This window comes from Vombatus ursinus, unplaced genomic scaffold, assembly GCF_900497805.2.
Source record: "Vombatus ursinus unplaced genomic scaffold, bare-nosed wombat genome assembly UNPS02014735.1, whole genome shotgun sequence".
Classification (NCBI taxonomy): Eukaryota; Metazoa; Chordata; class Mammalia; order Diprotodontia; family Vombatidae; genus Vombatus; species Vombatus ursinus.
The window spans coordinates 3,298,047-3,317,637 of record NW_020954513.1 but is presented as its reverse complement, the minus strand read 5'-3'; the positions used below and the strand labels follow the sequence as shown (position 1 = coordinate 3,317,637).

Sequence of the window (19,591 nt, the reverse complement as noted above, 5' to 3'; positions counted from 1 at the left end):
AAAGTCTTCTTAACTGCTTTGAGCCTTTCTTTCCCCCTCTAAAATGAGGGCAATTGAACAACTCTCTGCCTCAATTGAAATGTCAAAGTTTTGGAAACCTCTTAAAGAAATGTCAGCTGAGATTATTCTAGGTTAACGAGAAGATATCCTAGTAAGGATGAAGCTAGCCTTAGCACCTTGCGGGTAAAATCCCACCCAGCAGGCCGAGCAAAGCATGAGAATGGCTATTCTGAAAGAGCTGGTTTCTCTAGGACACCTTCATTTGCCCTTTTTAGTACTGTGAATTGGAAGAGTGCAAACACATTTTTACTAATAATGGGTTTCTTCCTTGGAGTTTTGCCTTTGCCTGGTCAGTGTTGGTAGACGATAGAGCCTAACATGCACTGTTTAGACCAGGGCTTCTTAAACTTTTTCTACTCGCACCCCTTCAGCGCTTCTTAAACTGGGTCATGACCCCACATGGGGTCATATGACCCACAGTTTAAGAAGCACTGGTTTAGACTGCAGCTGGAGTTTTGTATTCAAGTCTGGGCTGGAGGGTGGTGGAAAACCTTGAATCCATGCTATATAAGGATGAGGTGAAGGAATTGGGAAGATTTAATCTGCAGAAGTGAGGAGAGCTGTCTTTGAGAATTTGAAAAGGCCATCGTGGGCAAGGGGGAATAGATTTGCTATTTGGATCCAGGGAGCAGAAGAACCAGGAGCAGGGAGGGGAAGCTGCAACGAGTCAAAATTAGGCTTTGTGTCAGGAAAAGCTTCCTAGCAGGCTGTCCAAAAATGGAAAGGGTTATGTTGGGGGAGGGATGTAGTGGGGTCAGGCCTCTGATGGTCTTCCTGTGAGATAGGGAGATAATTACACTTGTCCGGTAGTGAGTTGGAAGGATTACCTGAGATGGCTGGGGAGGTCTCTTCTAACCCTGGCATTCTGTGATAATTGTATTTCTTTCCATTTACTTGGGTGATCTCTAGCGGATTAAAATTAGTTCAAGGTTGCTTGTTTTCCTTGGGCACTAAGCAGCTTCTGGAAGGAGACCCTCTCCCTGCCATCCCCAAACCTAAGCAGCCATACTGTAGCTACTTAAAGATCCGAGATATAGGCAGGGTGGGGTGTTGGCCAGGTGGAGCTAGAAGCTCCAGATGCTAAAATAGGCTGGAAGATGTCACCTTACTCACTGAGTATCTTCCCTAAATGCAAGAGGCAGTACGGTGTGATGGGCAAACTATTGAATTAGGAAGTAACCCAGAAATTTGGCATGACCTCGGGGACGTGACTTCCTCTATAAAAAGAAGGGGGGCAGGGCTTGAAATATATGAATTTTCTCTTTCGAAGAGAGTAGATGTATGTGTTTGACAAACAGTAGCGTGTTGAGTTGGGAAGAGACACACTTTGACTTGGTTTACCGTTTTATTAATATCTATTTTAATAAGTGGTAAGATACTGGCCTGTTTTCAGAAAATTGTAGCTATTTTGATCTTTTTTTTGTTTAGTTTTCTATCTAAGACATTAGCAATAAAGAATTGCTTATCATTTTACAAATTGATTATTTGTTCAGCATCTCATTCGGTCTTCCTCAGTGAAGGGCAGGAGGTGCTGTAATTCCTTTTAATAATTTATTGAGATTCACACTGCAACCCAGGTCCTTTAGCATCTGCCTTTCTAATTAAAATGCAAGTCAAGGCTATGAGTTTAAAATAGCAAGGAGCAGGGGGGAAATGGCAAATATATTACCCTTGTATAAACCACCTTATGTGTCCCTGTTTTTTTTCTTAGTTGCATTATCGGTGTTTGGGTGAAATTCATTTCAATTCAACAAGCATTTATATAATTTTTTAAAAAAATTTAGCAAAGGAAATCTATTATATTGAAATATGGTTGTCAATTAAAAAAAAAAAAACCAAAACAACAAAACCCGACTTCATTGCTGCCATGTTAATGACCTTTGGCCTAGGGCCTAGATCCCTGCCGGTGACTTCAGGGGCCATCTAGTTCAGCCATGTGATGAAAGAGATGGAACAACTGAGGTTATTCAACCCCCCCCCCCCCCGAACCCCTCTTATGTTCTCTGTGACATGACAGTTTGGCACAAGCAATTAGTAAAGGGTCTCCTCAGTGCTGGGCGCTATTGAGAATCCCCAAAGTTCAGAAGTGGGAGCAGGGAACGGGAGCTGCAAAGAGGCCCACTGAGGCTTTGTGTCAGGGCAAACTTCCTCACGGTTGAGGCTGTCCAAAAAAGAAATGGGCTGCCTAGAGAGTGGTGAGGCACAGTTCTCTGGAGGTCGTCCCGCCAGCTTGTCTGACCACACTCGTCCCGTATTTGGTTGGGGAGATGTGTCTAAGGTTAAGAATCGCTCAAAGAAGATGACCCACTAGTTTCAGCTTTTACATGATTAAAAAAAACAAACAAACATTGGGCATGTTGCCCTTCCTGCCAGTACTACAGTCACTATAAAGTGCTGCAGCATTTGGTGGCTTTGTGTAACAATAGTGCACTGGGGCCCAGTTGGAACACTGGCCTCGTCTCTCATAAGACATTGCCTTCTGACAATGCCTTTTAGGTACTTTTACTGAAGGTATCTATGTATCCTATGATACTTATCGAGTGGTTACTACCCATATGACCTGTGCCCTCTATTGGCCATACAAAGATGAAGAGCAACGTAACCCCCTCAAGGATTTAAACTCAAAATGGGTGCATTGTAATAATAATCACTTTTTAAGGTTTGCAAATTGCTTTATATACATTATCCTCACAACACTGTGAGGAAAGTACTATTATTATCCCTCTTTTACAGATGAAGAAACTGAGGCACAGGGAGGTTAAGTAATTTGCCCGAGGTCACACAGCTGTTAAATTTCTGAGGCAGCTTTTGGAATTCGGGTCTTCCTGATTCCATGTCTAGCACACTGCCCACTATACCAAAGTGCTTTATAAGAAAGGAAGAAAATGAGGCAGATCTTGATTTTAGCTGATCGGAATTAGGGCAGATTTCATGGAGGAGGTATTCCCTGGACTAGGCTTTGAGGAAAAAAAAAAAGATTTGAGCAGCTGGAGATGGGGAGAAGGTATGGTGCAGGGATATGAGCTAGGAAAGGACAAATTCAAGAAATGGCTAGTAGTCACAGGGTCCTAGACCTAGAGTGTTAAGGGACCTAAGAGGCCGAGTCTAACACTCACAGATGAGGAAACTGAGGCACAGAGAAGTTGGTTATGTGACTTACTCAGGATCACACAGCTAGTGATTGAGGCAGGATTTGAACTCAGGTCTTCCTGACTCCAAGTCTGTGCCATCTCTATTACATCATACTGCCGAGTTTGGCTAAAATGTAAAATACAAGAGAGGAAGTAGCATAAAATAAGGCCTGGAAGGCAAAATTGTGCCAGATTATGGAGGGCCTTCAGTGCTCCATTGAGGAGTGTGAAATCAACCGAGTTAGCAATCCAGTGTGGCTGGATACATTCACCCAGTACCCACCTGGTCAAAACTGGTTAGAGTGGTAATCCTTGTGTAAATAAACCTATTTTGTCTTTTCCAAGTTTCTCTCTTACAGGAGCTCTTATTTTGAATCCTCGTGTTGTCCCTGTGTTGTATTTTGGTGGGGGCCATGATGGGTAAGGAAATGAAGTGTAGGTGATGAGTCTGTTCTCCAGTGTCTGTGTGGCAGAAACAGGGCGCTGGCCAGTGTGAGCTAAGCAAAGCTTTTGTGCGCACGTCCACTTGAAATCATCCTTTCTACCTAGTGGAGACTTGGTTTTGGTGGAACTTGTTGGGTTGCGTGTGTTTTGATTTGGTTTGGTTGGTTTTTGGGAAGAGGGGCAGGCAGGGGTGGATGTGGGAGGTGGGGAATGGGACAGAACCAACCAGAATTGGAGATTAGTTTTTCTTTGCGATAAGAGCGGGCAGATGAACCGGAGCAAATGGAATGACCCGATTTGAGAAAAAGGGAAAGGTGGCAAGGTCGTTAAAAGATTAATCTCAGTGTATTTGCTCCTGGCTTAATTGCTCAAATGCTCAGGTTCTTTACTAATATCCTTTCCCTGCTTTCTGTTTGTTCTTTTTCAACAGCCCAAGAATGCTTTGCTGACTCTGACCTGAACTTTCTTATTCCAATCGCAGTGGGTGTGGCCCTTGGCTTCCTTATAATTCTTGTCTTTATCTCCTATGTAATTGGAAGAAGGAAAAGCCACACTGGCTATCAGTCTGTGTAATCACTTCATCCTTCATTGGCTTTCATTTCTAACCAACCAAAGTAATGTGTTTGCTACATAGTTCAGTAGTTTGTTGTTGTTGCTGTTGTTTTTTAGTCAAAATTTCTTCCCCACCATGAGCTACTAGCCAGCTTTAGTATAAGTGAGCCTTGTCCAAAAGCAGATGGGTTCTTTCTGTCCAAGCTGGAATGTAATTACAGAATGAAAGATTTACTCCTTAAAATATTGTCTTGTACGGATCTTGCGGATGGATGTGTTCTCCAGTATTGCAGAGCCCAAACGCATGACTCTCGGCCAATCTAAAGAGGGTCCACCCAACGCGCTGGGGGCCTTCTGGCCGTCGACATTAGGCAACACCATCACTTATCCCTCGTTCTTGCTGGATACTCAGCCCACCTCCTTTTCCAATCCTCCATCTGTTTCATTTTCTCTTTTTCCCAGCTTTGTGCATGGAATTCGACGCTCACAATGTGCTGTGGCCCATTTATACCCACTCTGTGTCTGTCTCTCCATTCCCCTTTGGTTGACCCTCAATTCTGATTCCTTGGAAATTGATTGATTACGTGCTTCACTATCATAGCGCATTGGTATTAAGAAGATGGGGTTTCATTTCAGGGAGAAGCTTGGAGTCAGTGAAAGCTGGCACAATTCCCCAAATTTGATCCAGGGGCTTAATTGCAGATTTAAGCTCTTAAGTCAGTTTCTCAGCAGGCGTTTTATTAAGCACTTACTATGTGCCAGGCAATGGTGCTAGGCTAGTGATGCAAAGAAAGGCAAACAAACCAGTCTGTGCCCTCAAGAAACTCATATTCTAATGGATTATTTAGAGTTAAGGATGGAAGGGACCTTCAAGGTCATTGAGTCCAACCTTTTCTTCTTACTGATGAGGATACTGAAGCCCACAGAGAGGAAATGAGCCAGTGTGGGATGGTATAAAGAGGTCTAGATTTGGCGTTAGGGGAGGTGGGTTCAAATCCTACCTCAGACACTTACTAGCCCTGTGTACTCGGACCAAGTCATTTCACTTTTCTAAGCCTCAGTTTCCTGTGTATAAAATGAGGGGGCTGTATCTGAAGATCCCATAAAGTGAACATTTCATGGTTCTATTTAAATCTTGCTACTTTTCCCAACACACTTTGACACTCCCCTCTCCACAGTGAACAGGAATACTGTTACAGAATTAAGTTACTGCAGGAAGAAATGGAATCTTGTCAGTTTCATTGGTGTTAGACTAAATTTGGTTCATGACAATGATTCCTTCCCCACCCCCAAGAAGATCATTGCTATTTTTCCATTAATGGACCATTGGCCACCATATTATGATTGATAGCAAAAGTCTGGCTATTTTGTTTCTTACTGTGATATTAGCTGTTTATTATTATTTTAAAATAAACATTAAATTGATTTATTACTGCATTCTCTAACAAGAAAAAACATGCCCTGGGCAGAACAATGAATAAAGAATGACCTTTGTCTGTTTTTTAGGCAGTCTGTTTCCCTGGAACCCCAGCTTACTCAGAAAGCTGAGTCCCCTTCTCTCTATTTATGCAGTGGTTCATGTGCATATAATTCTATATGTCCAAATAGTTGTTTCATTAAGGGCCTTTTTTGCATGTGTTTTGGTTTCTTTTCTCTAAGCAGCTAGTGCTAATTCCAGGGATGACATGTACTCTAGATTGTCCTTGTTCAGGGTCCAGCTGACCTGGAAATTTGTTTCACTTGATAGATATCCCTGCAGCAACCCTATTTGGCTCCAGTCTTGGGGGTAAGGTACTCCCAGCCCTCTATTTGCTTTACTAATGGATTATTACCTTATCCCTATAAGTTTCCCTTGCCTTATCCTCACAATGGGCCTGTGATCTCACTCCTGCTATTTTGTATAGAACACATCCCTTTCACATCTTCTTGGACTGTGCAGCTCTTGTCTATATCCTCCCATAAATCCCCTACCACCTGCTAATTTGTAGAGCTTTGGATGCTTTTTTTAGTGTACTCTCCATTCTAGTGACACTGGCGCAAGGTTTCATTTCCCACCTCCAAGCCTTTGCATCTGCTGTCCACCATGCCTAGAATGCGCTCCCTCCTCACCTTTGCCTCTTGGAATCCCAAGCTTCCTTCTAAGCACAACTCAGGTGCCACCTGAGGCCTTTCCTGATGCCCCCAGTTGTTAGTGCTCTCCCCTTCCTAAAATTACTTTGTATATACTTCGTATTTATCTGTGTCCATGTTATCTCCTCCCAGTAGAATGTACGCTCCTTGGGGGCAGGGACTGTTTGTTTTTTCGTCTTTGTATCCCCAGTGCTTAGAACAGTACCTGGCACACTGTAGGTACTTAATAAATGTTGAATTGAATTATACCACATTGGGTTGTTTCATCTCTCTGGGCCCCAATTTCTCATTCTGTAAAATGAGGGAGAAGGGACTGCATGACCTTCAAGGACCCTTTCAGGTCTAAATTAGTGCTAGCAGGACTGCTTTGCATGTCTATCAGTAGCACAAGGAGGATGTTTGTTTTACCCAGATACCTCTCTGTGGGTAATTCAGGACCCAAAAAAGCCCCAAAGATGTCTCCACTGGGCTTTCTCTTGGTTTAAAGACAGAATTGCACTTTCCTTTTTATTTAAGTCCGAAGCTACCTCTCGGCACAGTACATACACAGTCACCTTTTTATTTCCACCATTAATCAGTTCTAAAACATTTGTCAACTGTTGAGGTTATGGAAATGGTTTCTTCCTCCTGCTGAAAAACCACAGTTTCTCAGGCATCTTTCTCTGCTACTTTGCTTGGCTTATGCCCTTTAAAGGCCTACTTCCCAATTTAGGACAAAACATTAGCTTGTTTAATTATATCTCCTTTAGAGCACTCTAGCTATGGCTTACTGATTTCAGCATCTGTCTTGCCAGTGTACGGAGGTAAAGAATTTTTCTCTCAGAAATCTCCTTTTTGAGAGTGTTCCCAAGTGGAAGATGCTAAGGGTTTTGGTCAACATGATAGCACTGTTTTAGCAAATATATGTGACATAGGTGCCCTAGAAACACGATTAATCAAATCATCTTTTGATGTTGATAAAACTTTTAAAAATGTGTTTGGACACTGGGTGTCATGTTGTTTGCCTTTTCAATGGGAGGGGGAGAGACTGGGGGGAGGGAGAGAATTTGGAACTTAAAATTTTAAAAATGAACATTAAAATTTTTTTAAAAAATGAATTGATGCTTTAAAAAATTTCTATTGATGCCTTGTTTTTATACCACAGTGATTTCTAGATAGACCCCTTTCCTCCTCCTCCAACTCAAATCCAGTGTCTCTTGTAACTAACCATTATGTTTGATAGCATATGCTGCATTACAAACTCAGAATCCTCCACTTCTCCAATGAAAGAAGGGAAATGATGCATTTTGTTTTTACATCACAGTCATTTTTGGATGTATTACTCACCCCACCCCCGCTCCCAGACCCATGCAGTGAACCTTCCCTTGTAATAAAGAAAAATAGTTAAGTAAAATCAACTGATACCATGACAAAGTTCTAACAGAGTATGCAACAGACTACACCCATAATCCCCCCTTCTCCAATGAAAGAAGGTACATTTCCTCATTGCTTCTCTTGGGCCAAGATTTTACCTTGATAATTAAAGCCTACTTTAAAAAAGAAAAAGAAAAGAAAAAGTCATACTCAGGAAACTGTCATAGATACATCCCCAAATATCGAATTTTTATTTAGAAATTGTGATCTTTTTTTAGAGACTTCAGAACAGGAACTCTCTGTTAGGTATCTCAGCTTCATTTTAGATAGAAACTAGCAGATAGTGTAGCTTTCTCTTTTAATCATAACCTTCCAAATAGGACTGAATCAGAACAGGATGGAAACTTGAGGCCTATCCTATCCCTGCTCCCACCTGCAGGCCACGAGGTTTGAAAAGTGTTAAGCTCTATTCACCTGGTTCATTTTGATGCCAGTGACATAATACTGGATCAGAAGGCTATAGATGGGTCTTTGACATCCAGTTGGTTTTGCAGCCAGACTTAGTTAGAGAGACGGATGGCCCTATTACTAAAATGTTTGGATAGATGTATCTATCTGCTAAATTTAGCCAAAGTGTACTGTAGTCAGGCACTTTGGCTATTTGTGGCTCTAGAACAAAGGATACAGATGTTTTTCTTGAGCAGCTGCTGGGTTCATCACATTGGGTAATTTTGTGTTTATTCCACATGCTGATCTTAGTCTAATCTAAGTGAAGTGGATGTATGGAGCCTCCCATAACAGGCCTGACCCATGGTTTATCTTTAGATAGAAACATATCAGAACCTTAGTCCAGACCAGGAGGCCCACATTGCCATGGAAATACCAGGCATGCAGTCTAGAAATAAAAACACAAACCGAGATTTGACTCATATCAACTCTTCTCGACCAGTGTGATTTCAGGTAATAACCATCTTCGTGGATGCTCTTGAATATCATTGTTTCAATTCATTCTGTTCAGAGAAAGGTTGGGGGACCTGAGATTGGCTTCCTTTTATCGTGACTAATCTCCTTACCACAAAATGTTTATATACAAATGCATACATATTTACGATAAGTAACAAGGTTGTCCAAATCACTAATTATTTACATGTGGGGAGAAGAAATTTCATTTGGAAGCCCATTCGTGGTTTTTGTATTTTGGAGTCTCATTAAAGGTGAAAGAGTTCATATTCATGTAGAATGACAACCTTTTATTCTAGGAAGCTACATGAAATTGTAAGAGACTTGAACAACTTTTAGATGAGAAAAGAAAGGGAATACCCATTGCACCCAACTGGGATTCAATGGAACTTTTTTTTTTTTGCCCTGGTCTTTAGTCACCTCCATACCACATTGCAAAACCCATTCCCCGCACACTCCTTGCTCCCACCCAACTTGAAGTTCCAGCCTGGCTTCTTTAAAGTCCAGAGGATACTTTGCAAGGTGAGGGTGGGGGCTGTTTAAGAAGCCAACATCAAACAAGCATTTTAAGGTTACTGTAGCATGGGGTGATTATATATATGATCCTCTGACTTGGAGAAAGGCCATATTTTTTATAATCATCGGGTAATGATGGCGTGCATGTTTTTTCTTTTTTAATAAGTTTACTTTGATGTTTGGCATTTTCTCAGTATTGTAGTGGTGATTTAAGTGCTGAGATTGTTTTTAAGTTTCTATACTTAGAAATATGGGGGCACCCAGTAGTCAAAGGATGTGGATAAGAAGTTCTCAAAGGAAGAATTGTAAACTATTAACAATCATATGAAAAATTGCCCCAAATCACTAATAATAAAAAATGCAAATAAAAACGACTGTGATTTCACCTCGCACCCTGAAAATTTGGCAAGGATGACAGAAGATGGAAATAGTCAATGTTGGAGGGGCTGATGGAAGACATGCATCGTTGGTGGAGTCACTGTGAAGTGGTCAGATCATTCCAAGAGAGCAAATTGGAATTATGCTTAAAAAAAAAAAAAGTGTCTACCAGGGGTAGGGAACCTGTGGCCTCAACGCCACATGTGGCCTTCTAGGTCCTGGGGTGCAGCCTTTTGACCCCTGCATTTGACCCAGAGATGCCATTGCTAGGCCAAGGAGGTCAAAGACAGAAAGAAAGTTCCCATATGCACCAAAATATTCATAGCACCACTTTTTTGTGGTAGCAAACACCTGGAAACAAAGGTGTCCTTTGATTAGGGAATGGGTAAAGAAATTGTAGTACTGCCTGGTACACAGTAAGCACTTAGTAAATGTTGACTAACATGAATGTAATAGAATATAATGGCGCCATGATAAACATGAAGACTTCAGAGAAGTGAGGGAAAACTTAAATAACTGAAGCAAAAGGAAATGAGCAGAATCTGGAAAACCACATTCTTAATGATTATAATGATGTTAATAGAAAGAATTTTTAAAAATTGGATACTGTGTAATTATAATGAACAAGTGTGATCCCAGAAAAGAGTTGAGAGAATGTACTTATCTCCCTCCATTAAAAGAGGTGGGGCCTATGGGTATAGAATACTATATGTGTATTGGTTAGTGCTGCTTACCTGAACTTTTTGATGCTGTTACAAGGACTGGTTTGCTAGACAGAGGAGGGGAGATTTGTTCAGAAACAAATGTTATAAAGGAACAAAAGATATCAATAAAAATTTTAAAGAGAATAAAAAATCTGGGTCACGTGTAACTTTTTTTTTTGCTTTAGTCTGTTGCCACTGTGTGTGTGTGTGTGTGTGTGTGTGTGTGTATAAGAATGGTTGGCTTAATTTTGAGTATCCTTGTTTCAAGTGTGTGAAAGGAATGGAAGAAATCTTAGCATATGTTGTATTTGTGGTAAGAGATGTACATTGAAAAAGAAACACCCCGTTGGCACAGCATCTCTTCTGCTTTTTGGAAGGGAGATGGTGGATTATAGATGGTGAATGAGGCATACATTGTTGGACATGACAGGTGTTGAATTGTTTTGCTTAATTGTACTTCTTTATTACAAAGAAGAGAAGGGTTCTACTAGGGGCAGGGCAGGTTAGTTCTTGCAAAGTTACAGTGATATAAAAACATTTCCCCTCCTGAAAAGAAAAAAAACTTCTGAGGAGAGACCTCTATTTATAAGTACCTAGTTCCCCACATTAAAGCCATGCAGTTATTTGAAGTAGGAACATAGATTTAGAGCCAGAAGTAAGCTTAGAGGCCATGGGGCTCAACCCTCGAGGAACCTCAGACTGAGCAAGGTTAAATGACTTGCTCAGGTTCACACAGCTAGTAAGGATTTGAACCCAGGGCATCCTGCCTCTAGCACTCTCCACTATGCCATCATGTCTCTTGCTCATATGTGGTCCTCATATCCCTTTATATTGTGCTCCACACAGACCACCTGTTTTTGTTTTGTTTTGTTTTGTTTTTTTACAGATAAGGGCTATTTGAGCTGTAATTAAAGTCCTTTTTAGCAAGTCACCCTTTTGACAAGCTTGTCATAGCCTTCAGATCTTAAACCAGAATCATCCTGTCCCCCAGACCACTCTGAGCCTGGGATCATTTTAAAAAAAATTTTTATTTTACAGGACCATTTAAGAAATATTAAACTTATCAAACACCAAATAAAATGAGCATTTTCATAAAGGAGAACAGAAAAAGATTTTACTGTGTGCTTTTCTTTTAAAATATATAATAAAATCAACATAGAATTTGCAAAGCTGTCATGCTTGTCCGTATCCTTCTGAATTTTTTCTTCTTTTCTGTGTATTTTTTAATGATCCTCTTTTCTTTCTTTTGGCAATCCTATCACTAGTTCCCCACTCTCTCCCATCTCTGCCCTTCCATTGGGGGAAAAAAGGGAGAAAAATCAAACCCTTGTAGTAAGTATATGTGGTCAAACAGACCAAATATCCATATTGGCCAGGGCTGAAAATGTCTGTTTTACTGTGTCCCTTGAGTCCATCATTTATCTCCCCGTCCAGGAAGTGTGTTTCATCATTTGTCCTCTGGAAGTGGTGCTTGGTCATCACATTGACTAGCCTTCTTAAGTCTTTACAAATCGTTTTTCTTTACAGTGTTGTCATCTTAGAGGTTGTTCTGGTTCTGATGACTGCACTCTGCATCAGTTCATCCAAGTCTACCCAGGATAGTTGTTGAACATCTAGTGTTGGTGCTTTAAGAAACTAAATGAGGGGCAGCTAGGTGGCACAGTGGATAGAGCAGTGGCCCTGAAGTCAGGAGGACCTGAGTTCAAATCCGGCCTCAGACCAAACACTTGACACTAGCTGTGTGACCCTGGGCAAGTCACTTAATCCCAATTGCCTAAAAAAAGCAAAAAAAAAAAAGAAGAAGAAGAAGAAACTAAATGGTCTCCTCCTTAAGCCTAGACTGATCTCCTTCCTATCTTTAAGTGAAGCATAGCTGTAGGACTCAGTACCCCAGCTACACAGTCCTGAGCCTCACTCCAAGGTCTGGGGCATTTTTAAAGTGTTCTCAGTAAACGCTCACCAACACCTTTGAAGTCCCTGAGGTCATAATGTCCACACCTATAGAACCATCCATAAATCCTCAAGCTGTTTCACTTGTACAAGATTAAACCTCTATGTCTAATTATAGGACTTTTAAAGTGCTTTGAAATCTGATATTTATAAGTCCCAAAGAGACAGATACAAAGAGTCATGGGGATCCAGAGGAGGGAGAGATCACATATGTTTGGGAAGGAGGTTAGTCATTTCATGAGATGACCTTTGATATTTCGACAGGCCAGAGGAGGGCAACCCAGGCAGCGCAAATAACATAAGCAAAGGAGAAGAGGCGGGATTGCACAGAATGCGGTTCCAGAATCAAAAGTAGTCAAGTTTGGCTGGGACACAGAGTGCGCTAGAGCTTGGAGACCCTGACCCACCTGGTTTAAAAGTTTGAACCTTACATGGTATACACTGGGGCATTTGTGGGGCTTTTTTTTTTAAATCAGAGTAGGGATTTAATCAGACCTCTATTTTTTATGATATTAAGTTGGATGGGTTGCAGGGGAGAGAAAAAGGAGAAAGAGTGACTTGCGTTTGGAAAGGCAGTGAGAAAAGCTCAATTTGAACTTTCTAGAGAGATCACTGTCCGCTATAGATATGATTGTGATGGGAGTTGGTGACTTCACCAAGGGAGAGAGCAAGGGACAAAACTGGGAAGGTCACCAGAGTAGAGCATGGAGAGGGAAAAGAACAATGTCACAACCTTTGAGCAATGCCACCATTTAGTAGGTGGGAGGAGAAAGAGAGGAGGAGAATGAGTCGGTGTCACCCAAGTCATAGAGGAGACTTTGCCCAAGGAGGAGGCGCCCATCATTGGACTTGGGATCACTAGGGGGTGGTTTTTTTTTTTAATCCTCTGAGCCATTTTATGGTGAGCAGTATGCTCTCAGAAAAACCTAGAAAGACTTGCATGGGCTGATGCAAAGTGAGTACTGTGTACAAAGTAACAGCAGTATTGTAAGATGATCAGCTGTGAATGACTTAGCTCAGGGGTGGGGAACCTTCGGCCCTGAAGCCACATGGGGCCCTCTAGGTCCTCAAGGGTTGCCCTTTGACTGAATCCAAACTTCACAGAATGAATCCCCTTAGTAAAAGGATTTGTTCTGTAAAACTTGGACTCAGTCAAAAGGCTGAACCCAAGGACCTCGAAGGCCACATGTGGCCTTGAGGCCGGCTCCAGGTTCCCCATCCCTGACTTAGCTGTTCTCGAAAGACAACAGTCCAAGACAACTCTGGAGAACTTATGATGAAGAATGCTATCCATCCCCAGAGAAAGAACTGATGGTGTCTGAATGCAGATTGAAGCTTACTTCTTTTTTTTTTTTTTACTTTCTCCATTTTTCCCGAGTTTTTTGTTTTTTTGGTCTATATTTTCTTTCACAACATGACTATTATGGATGTGTTTTGCAAGACTACACATGTGCCACCTATATCGAACTGCTTGCCTTCTCAATGGGGGTGGGGATGGGGAGGGAGGAAGGGAGAGAATTTGGAAGTGGGTGTTTTGAAGCTGAATGTTAAAAATTGTTTTTTACATCTAACTGGGAAAAAATAAAAAGAAAATACTAAAAGAAAATCCCCTGAGCCGTTTCAGTGGAATAATAATGCTATAAGCCAAACACAAGGCACCAAAGAGTGACTCTGTGGGGTTCCCAGGCCTAACCTGGTTCTCCTCTCTGTAGCTCAAGAGGCTGGTGGCTTGGCCTGGAGTTTCATTTGTATCTCCTTGGCTTCACTATGGCCAGCGTAGGGGGTGGCGCCTTGTTATAAGCAGCAATTTTCTACCCTGAGTTTCTCATTACTGTCCTTTCATTTCTTGCATGGATTGGGCCTTTTAATAGCACTAACTACTCACTTTATTATAATAGCACTTAGTAATCATGTTATCATAAAGGAAGATAGAATAATAAGAGAGACAGGCTTAATAGAAAGAGCTACATGCTGCCCATCAATTGAGAATGACTGGGGGGAGAAAAACTGTGGGATGCAAGTGCAGTGAACAAAAAATGGAACAAAAGGAGGAACTCAGAGAGAAATAGGAACATTTGCCCAAACTGTTGCAGAGTAAAAGAACAGAATGCACAATAGATCCGACGATGGAAATGAGAGGGTCACTGGGAGAACGTGGAAATCCGAGTCAGCTGGAAGAGACATGACGTCATTTGTGTCAAAAGCAGGTCTTGAACCCAGGTCTTCTCGGTTCTTAGGTGCTCTCATTCTCCCTCTGCCTCTGTCTCTGGCTATTTCTCTCTGTCTCTCTCTCCCCCTTCTCTCTCCATTCTCACTCTGTCTCTTCTCTGTGTCTCTGTCTTTCTGTCTGTCTCTCTGTCTGTCTCTCTGTCTCTCTGTCTGTCTCTGTCTCCTATATCACTCTCCATTTCTCTCTCTTTCCCTCTCCTCCCCCCATCTCTCTCTTCCTCCCTCCCTGTGTCATTTTCTCTTTGTGTATCTCTGTCTCTCTCCCCCTTCCCTCTCCATCCTGTCTCTCTCTTGCCTGTCTGTCCCTCTCCATCCCTCTCTCTCTCTCCCTCTCCTCCCCCCATCTCTCTCTTCATCCCTCCCTGTGTCATTCTCTTTTTGTGTATTTCTCTGCCTCTCTCTGTCTCTGTCTCTGTCTCTCTCCCTCTCCTATCTCTATCCCTCTCCATTTCTCTCTCTTCCCCCATCTCTCTCTTCATCCCTCCTGTGTCATTCTCTCTTTGTGTATCTCTCAGTGTCTGTCTCTCTCTCTCCTTCTTCCCTCTCCATCCTCCGTCTCTCTCCTGTCTCTGTCTGTCCCTCTCCGTCCCTCTCTCTCTTTCCCTCTCCTCCCCCCATCTCTCTCTTCCTCCCTCCCTGTGTCATTCTCTTTTTGTGTCTGTCTCTGTTTCTATTTCTCTCTCCCCTCTCTGTCTCTGTCTCTCTTTCACCTTCCCCCCTTCTTTCTGTCTCTGTCTCTATCTCTCCTCCCCTCTTTCTCTCTCTCATTGCTATTTGCCTCTGTCTGTCTGTCTGAGTCTGTCTCTTTCTCTCTCCATAGATTTGTCAAGACTCAGTCTCTCTCTACAGAATTGTCTTGTAAGAAGGATGAAAGAAATGCCTTTACTTTTAGTTTACATAATTCTACTTGAAGTCTGTGTGATTTCAAGTGTGAGGCACCCCTTTTCCTAATGCAGATTGCAGCCCCTCTCCCTGTTAGCAGCTCATCTGCATAAATTGTTGTGGCCAGAAAAATGCATCGCCTCTCACTCGGTCTTTTGGTGGTAGGCCTCTCTGGGCTTAGCTAAGGTTTGTACTCAGACAACACACACACAGGCTGTAGCAAGCAGACTCCTAGTGAGTATTTGATTGGATTGCTAGGACTCGCCAGGCCTGCTGCTGTGGTCTAGCCTCAGGACCCCAGGATAAGTGCCATAATAAGGCATCAAGGCAGGACTTCTGTGGAGGAGGATGAACCATTAAAAGACAGGGAACCCCAAACCCCACTTCCCCAGCAGGATCCAGAAAAGTTGTTTAATCTAATTAAAAGCCAAATCTTGAGATGAAAGTGTTGGCAGCGTGGCGCCCTTCCCCTACCCCCATGAAACTAGCTGGTCTGCTCTGAGGTGGCTTCAGTGATGTCACAAGGGCCGTTAGCAATTCTTCCCAAAGCAGGTTCTTGGGGCCCTCCCAGTGTCAGAGCTGCAAGCCTTGTCTCAGGGAAACGAAAAGCTTCCTTTTGGGACCCCAAGTGGCCCAAACCATGAGGGCGTGTGGGACTATCACGGCCTGGAGAAAGTCAAGAGGAAATAGGCAACTTTTTTTTTTTTGGCTAGGCAATGGGGTTAAGTGACTTGGCCAGGGTCATACAGCTAGTAAGTGTTATGTGTCTGAGGCTGGATTTGAACTCAGGTTCTCCTGAATCCAGGGCCAGTGCTCTATCCATTGCGCCACCTACTGCCCCTGAAATGGGCAACTTTTAGAGAAAGGCCAGACTTCCACCTCTGGGCCTCAGTCCCTTGGTCCTCAATGTTGGGGTCCTCTGCGACAGGGCCCAGATCTTTTCTGCATGCAGTAAGCCATTCAGGAGTCCATACCACCCTCTGCTGGAAGAAGGCTTTGCCTGGGTGCCACAGGCCCTCTGGTCAATCTCAGAGACCATTTCTGGAATAGTTTGGGTGTGTGTGGGGAAGCAAGGCAGCTGAAAAGAAGGGAGAATGACTAATCTCCCAGAATCTCAGAGGGAGAAGGAAGCTCATCCGGCAAACCTCAGCTCAGATCTCACTGACTCTCCCATCTGTTAATGCCTTCCCTCAGAGATGACTGCTGGCATACACTGGATGGATAGCCTGCACGTACCTGCTGCCTGCACCAGGTTTTTCTCTTCCCTCCCTTTCTCCCCATTAAAATGTGAGCTCTTTGAGGGCAGTGACCAAGTTTTTAGCTTTCTTTATATCCCCAATGCTTAGCACATAGTAAGGGCTTAATAAACGTTTGTTGACTGACTGATTGATTTAGTCCAATTCATACAGTGAACACATAGCCACTCCACAACATAGCCAGTGAGTGCCCTTCCAGCCTATGTTTAGAGAGTTCCAGTGGGGCTTACCATTCACCAACCTCTTGAAGTGGTCCATTCCACTTTCAGACGGTGCAAATTGTTAGGAAGTTTTTCTTTTCTTTTCCTTTCTCTTCTTTCCTCTCCCCTCCCCTCCTCTTCCCTTTCCTTCTCTCCTCTCTTTTCCTCTTCTTTCTTCTCTCCTTTCTTCTCCTCTCTCCTCTTCTCTTCCCCTCCCTTCTCCTCTCCTCCCTTCCCCTGCCCTCCCCTTCCTCTCCCCCCTCCTTTCCTTTCCCCTCTCCCTCCTCCTCCCCTTTCCTCCCCTCCCTTCTCCTCTCCTCCTCTTCTTGACTAGATCTCCCCATCTCACCCAAGCTGGACATGTAGCAGCCACTCATAGACTAATGCCACTGTCGATCAGCACACAAGCTTTGACATGTGCTGTTTCTGACCTGATCCAGTTCACTCCTCCAGAGGCAGCCAGATGGCCTCCTGTTCCCAGGAGCTCATCACACTGGTGCTGGCCAGACCCAGTGTAGACACCCTCTTTGCTTTAGCCCTACTGTAGTTCAGAATCCTTGATCTCAAGCTGTCTGGCAACCTCACCCTCTTTGGTAGCAAGGGCTGCAGGCGTGCACCAGCACACCCGCAGGGAGTTCTTTCTGTCAGGCCTAAGTCTGCCCCTCTTTGACTTCCATCCATTGCTCCTAGATCTGCTCTCTGAGGCCAAGCAGAGCAAGTCTCATATGGAGCTTTGCCATCGACAGAAATTCTCCAGGGTCTTTTTCTACTAAACTAGTAGCGATTGGACAAATCCTCTGCACATAAGAATGCTAGCTCTGGAGGCAGATGACCTGGGTCCATAGCCTTGCTCTGTCTCTTATTACTTGTATGACTTTGGGCAAATCACTTAACCTCTCCTGACCTCAGTTTCCTTAACTGTAAAATGAGGGGGTTGGAAAGATGGCCTTTGAGGTCCCTCCCAACTCTAGATCTAGGATCCTGTGATCCTGTTTATGACTGTAGACTAATCACTTCGCCTCCTTGGGCCTCAGTTTCCCTATCGGTAAATTAAGAAGTTTAGACTAGATGACCTTTGGGGTCTCTTTGGCCCAATCTAGGTTACTTTGACCTTTGCCTCCCCTACCTTGCCACCCTGATTTTCCACAACCAATATGCATACACATTCTATTACTTCCTAAATTTAGACTAATAAACCATCATTGAACTTTGAACATTAAAACGTCTCTTGGGGGAATGACTTCCTTTCCCTATTCCTCTCCCCGACCCAAAACTCCCACACCCAGACCCAGGTAAACTCTCTATCATGACTCTCTGCCCCAATAACAATTCAGTTGTGAGGACTATGTTTTAGGAAGGGCATTGGTATTCTGGACCATATCCAGGGAAGGGCAGCCAGAATGGTGAAGGGCTAGTGTTGGGCATAGGCAACCATCAACCCGCTCTCCACATCTGGGTAGCTAGATAGGTACATAAATCAAGAAATTTTGCTATTAATGAATAACGGAAGAAATAATGCTTAACATACCATTTATCATCCCATATGGGGCCATAGATTTAGAACTGGAAGGGACCTCAGTAGTTTCCCTTTTCAGGCCAGGTATAGGTGCCAAGAACTCTTTCCCCAGATGGATCATGTGACTTTTCCCTTTCTGAGGTGGCCTTGCAAGGTGCCTCTTTTTCCTTCCCTCAGAGCTGATAAATAGCTTTTTGTTGCATGCAAGGAGGAATTGATCAGGGGAATTCCTGCCTGGTCAATTTTATTGAGCATACCTCTTCCCTTGAAGGATATGGACATGCTCCTTGGTGACCTTGTTTCCCAGAATGACTCCTGAACGGTTTCCAGGCTCTAGGGCTGCCCAGAGTCCATTTTCTGACTTTTTTCTCCTTCTCCCTAGTGCCTTTCTTCTGGAGTGCATCAGGGTTGAGAGGGAGGGGATTTCTCCTCCTCACCCGGAGCAACAAATGTTGACTTGAAGCAGAAGCATATGGCAAGTCGCACATGTCTGCCCACTTGGCTTGAGAAGAGAGTTCCTGATAGTCGACTTTTCCAGCTAAGAGTTGGCAGCATCTGGGGCAATGTTCCTGCAGTAGCTGGCTTGTTCTTGCCCATGTGGCCTAAAAGGGGAGCTCATGGACAATGTTCATGACCCCCAGTCTTTTGTGTAGAGAAGAGGGGGTATTTGGATTTCCTAGGCATCGATCCCCAAATCTAGTTTTCTAGCTGAAGAATGATTTCATGGGCAGTGCCAACCTTGGGTGTTGCCTTCTTAGTAACCCCAGATTCAAGAGTTTGGGAATGGAATCTTCTATAAAGAGAGGGGGAGATTTTTCCCTGGAGTGAAATAGATGTATGGACATTGAACCCAAAGGGAGCAATGACCCTTCTGGCTTAGCCTCTGGAATTAGACGTGTTCTATGTGAATCCAGAGCTTTGGGGAACCCTGGACTGTGGATTACAATCATAACTAATAAAAAGGTAGTCAAACAGTAAATATTTACAAATAAATTTTGCTACAAAATTATAAGTTTTTCTTATAAGTCATAGAATCATAGACAGAATTGGAAGGGACCCCAGAGGTCATCTACCATAGTCTAAATCTTACCCAAATGATGAATCCTATCTCCAACAAGTGGACAGTTAGGTGATGGTGTGGTAGTGAGAGTACTAGATTCAGAGTCAGGAAGACTTGAATTTGAATCTTGTTTCAGACACTTACTAGCTGTGTGACCCTGGTCAATTCACTCGCCTTCTCTAGGACTCAATGTCTTCATCTATAATATTATTACCATTAAAATGAGGATAACAGGGTTGTTGAGGGGATCAAATTAGATAGCATGTTAAA

At 43.1% G+C, this 19,591-nt stretch overlaps 1 protein-coding gene across 1 annotated transcript in view; it reads left to right on the top strand.

Annotated features, from left to right (window-relative positions):
* LAMP2 (lysosomal associated membrane protein 2) overlaps positions 1-4,998 on the top strand; it is a 37,628-nt gene extending 32,630 nt beyond the window's left edge. The window contains exon 9 of the mRNA XM_027861382.1: positions 4,066-4,998. Coding sequence (XP_027717183.1) covers positions 4,066-4,208 — 143 coding nt within the window. The 3' untranslated portion in view covers positions 4,209-4,998. The remainder of the gene's footprint in view (positions 1-4,065) is intronic.
* Positions 4,999-19,591: the final 14,593 nt, after the last annotated feature.